Raw genomic sequence first — 2,292 nt, 5'->3', positions numbered from 1 at the left:
AGAGCCACAAGGCAGAACCCCCCCCCCAGGGGCAGAGATCCCTAGCAAAGAGACACCCAGGGGTGGACCCAGGAGACATGAGAAGCAACCCCCCATTAGTCACCCCTCCATCGCACCCGGCCCCCCAGCGTCTCTCCCGACACACACACAGACTATTTCCAGCCTGGGCACACCCCCTGGCTAGACACCCAACACCTACACACACAGAGGAACAGCCCTCTCGGAGCCACCTCAGACACACCAGGCTATTTAGAGCCATGCCATGCCCCCCCTGACTAGACACCCCCCTCCCTGTCCCTTTCTATTCATCCAGAGAGCTCTTTAGGGGGCTGGGAGGGAAGAGCTGAAGCCAGGCTCGAGGGGAGGAGATCCATCTCTCAGCAGAAAGCTTCCCTGTCTCTGCAGCCCCACCTCAAATGCTACCCCCTTTCAGACCCCCCCCCAACTGGCCCACCCACCCACCAGGGAGTAATCCTTTCCCCCAAGCCCTCAGGGCTCTTAGTCTCTTCCACAACCTTGCTCACCGCCTGACCATTCTTTGGCAAGAATCCAGAATCTCAGAAGTCCAGAGTTCTAATCCTGCCTCTGGGCCTCCAACTCTGAGACTCTGAGAGTAGGGGCCAAGCCCTTTAGCAAAATGAAAGGGTTTAGAAGCGTGGTCTGGCCTAGAGACAAAGGAGTTGCTGTTATTATGAATATCCACTAAACCGTAAAGATGGCATCGAAATGGGAGCAATGACTTATTATCGTAATTCCTGTTATTTCTGGATGTAGCTTATGTCCTCTGCTAGACTGGGGAGGGAGAGAAGCTTATCCATCTTTGTGAATGGCTCCGCTCAGCTCAGGCCAGAACACAGGAAGATCTCAACAAATGTTTGTGAGATAGTGGAAGGCAGGGAGAGACCGAGAAGGATGGGGGAGCGGGGAAAAGAACCAAATAAAGAAAGAAAAGGAGAAAGGGCTAAAGAAGGGAGCAAGAAGAGAAAAGAGGAATGGAGATGGGGAGAGTGGAACGACGAGAGAGGAGAATAGGAAAAAGGAAGGAAGGAATAAGGGAAGAAATGACACATGGAGAAAAGGAGAAGAGAATGAAGAAAGGGAATGGGAGAAAGATAGGAAGAAGGAAGAGGGGCGGGAGGGAAGGAAACCCATGAAAGCAGGGAGGAATGAAAGAAGGGAGAGGGCAATGGAGGGAGGTGGGAACAGAGGGAGAAAGGAAAAAGGGGAGGGGAAAAAAGGAAAATAGAGAGTAATGGAGGAGTGAAGGGATAAGGGAAGAGATAGAAGGAAAGAAGAAGGGAAGGAGGGAAGAAGTAAGGAAGCTAGTGAAGGAGGGAAGAGGCAACAAAAATAAGAAAGAAAAGAGGACACCATATAAAAGAGAAGAAGAAAGGAAGGGAAAGAAAGAATAAGGAAGAAGATCTACCAAGGATCACAGGAAGGAGACAAGAGGGAAGAAAGGAAAGGATGGAGAGCAAAGGCAACAGGAAGGAGGGAAGGAATGTTCTCGTTCTGTTTTCTTCCCCTCTCCCTTGGGGACCAGAAAGCAGCTCCAACTCCCCAATGTGCTGAGATGCCAAACTCCCTCTCACCAGGTCATGGGCCTCACCTCTTCCCACTGGTGGATATATCGGATGAGGCGGGAAAGGCGCAGCAGGCGCAGGAGGCTGAGGATCTTGGTAAATCGAACAATACGCAAGGCGCGGGCAGTCTTGTAGACCTCCGAGTCGATGCCCTTCTCTACAATGAGGAAGATGTAATCCACGGGGATAGAGGACACAAAGTCCACCACAAACCACGTGCGAAGATATTTCTTCTTGATCTTCTCGGGATCCAGGATGATTTCAGTGTTGTCCTCTATGACGATGCCAGTGCGGAAGTTCAGAACCAGGTCCATGAGGAAGAAGGTATCTGAGACCACATTGAACACTATCCATGGGGCTGTGGTCTCATCCTTGAAGAAGGTGATGCCCACCGGAATGATGATCAGGTTTCCCACCATGAACAGCAACATTGTGAAGTCCCAGTAGAACCTGTGGGCCAGGAAAAGGGGCAGTTGGTCATAGCATTCAAGCCTCCAATTCTGTCTCCAACCCTATCTGTCCCTTGTCCAAGAAGCTCCTGCCACTCCCTCTCAAACTCACAAAAGATGACAGCTGGAAGAGTAGTGAGAGACAGCCTTTCTGTTGTGGGGATGGGGATGGAAATGGGGAAACTGAAGCAAAAAGAGGGTCCCAAAATGAGGGAATGGAAGAGCTAGGGACAGAATCTAGGTATCATGTCTCCTAGTCC

The 2,292-nt window shown here is 51.0% G+C and overlaps 1 protein-coding gene across 1 annotated transcript; it reads right to left on the bottom strand.

The window, feature by feature from the left end:
• Positions 1-1,592: 1,592 nt before the first annotated feature.
• On the bottom strand, positions 1,593-2,033 carry LOC123256533 (potassium/sodium hyperpolarization-activated cyclic nucleotide-gated channel 2-like; the record flags this gene model as incomplete). Its single annotated transcript, XM_044685129.1, has 1 exon — positions 1,593-2,033. A coding segment is annotated over one exon (441 nt), but the record flags the coding sequence as incomplete, so codon positions are not given.
• Between the last annotated feature and the right edge of the window lie 259 nt (positions 2,034-2,292).

Source organism: Gracilinanus agilis, unplaced genomic scaffold (genome assembly GCF_016433145.1).
Source record: "Gracilinanus agilis isolate LMUSP501 unplaced genomic scaffold, AgileGrace unplaced_scaffold60455, whole genome shotgun sequence".
Lineage (NCBI taxonomy): Eukaryota > Metazoa > Chordata > Mammalia > Didelphimorphia > Didelphidae > Gracilinanus > Gracilinanus agilis.
Note: the sequence above shows the minus strand (reverse complement) of the source record. Positions and strands in the feature narration are given on the sequence as shown.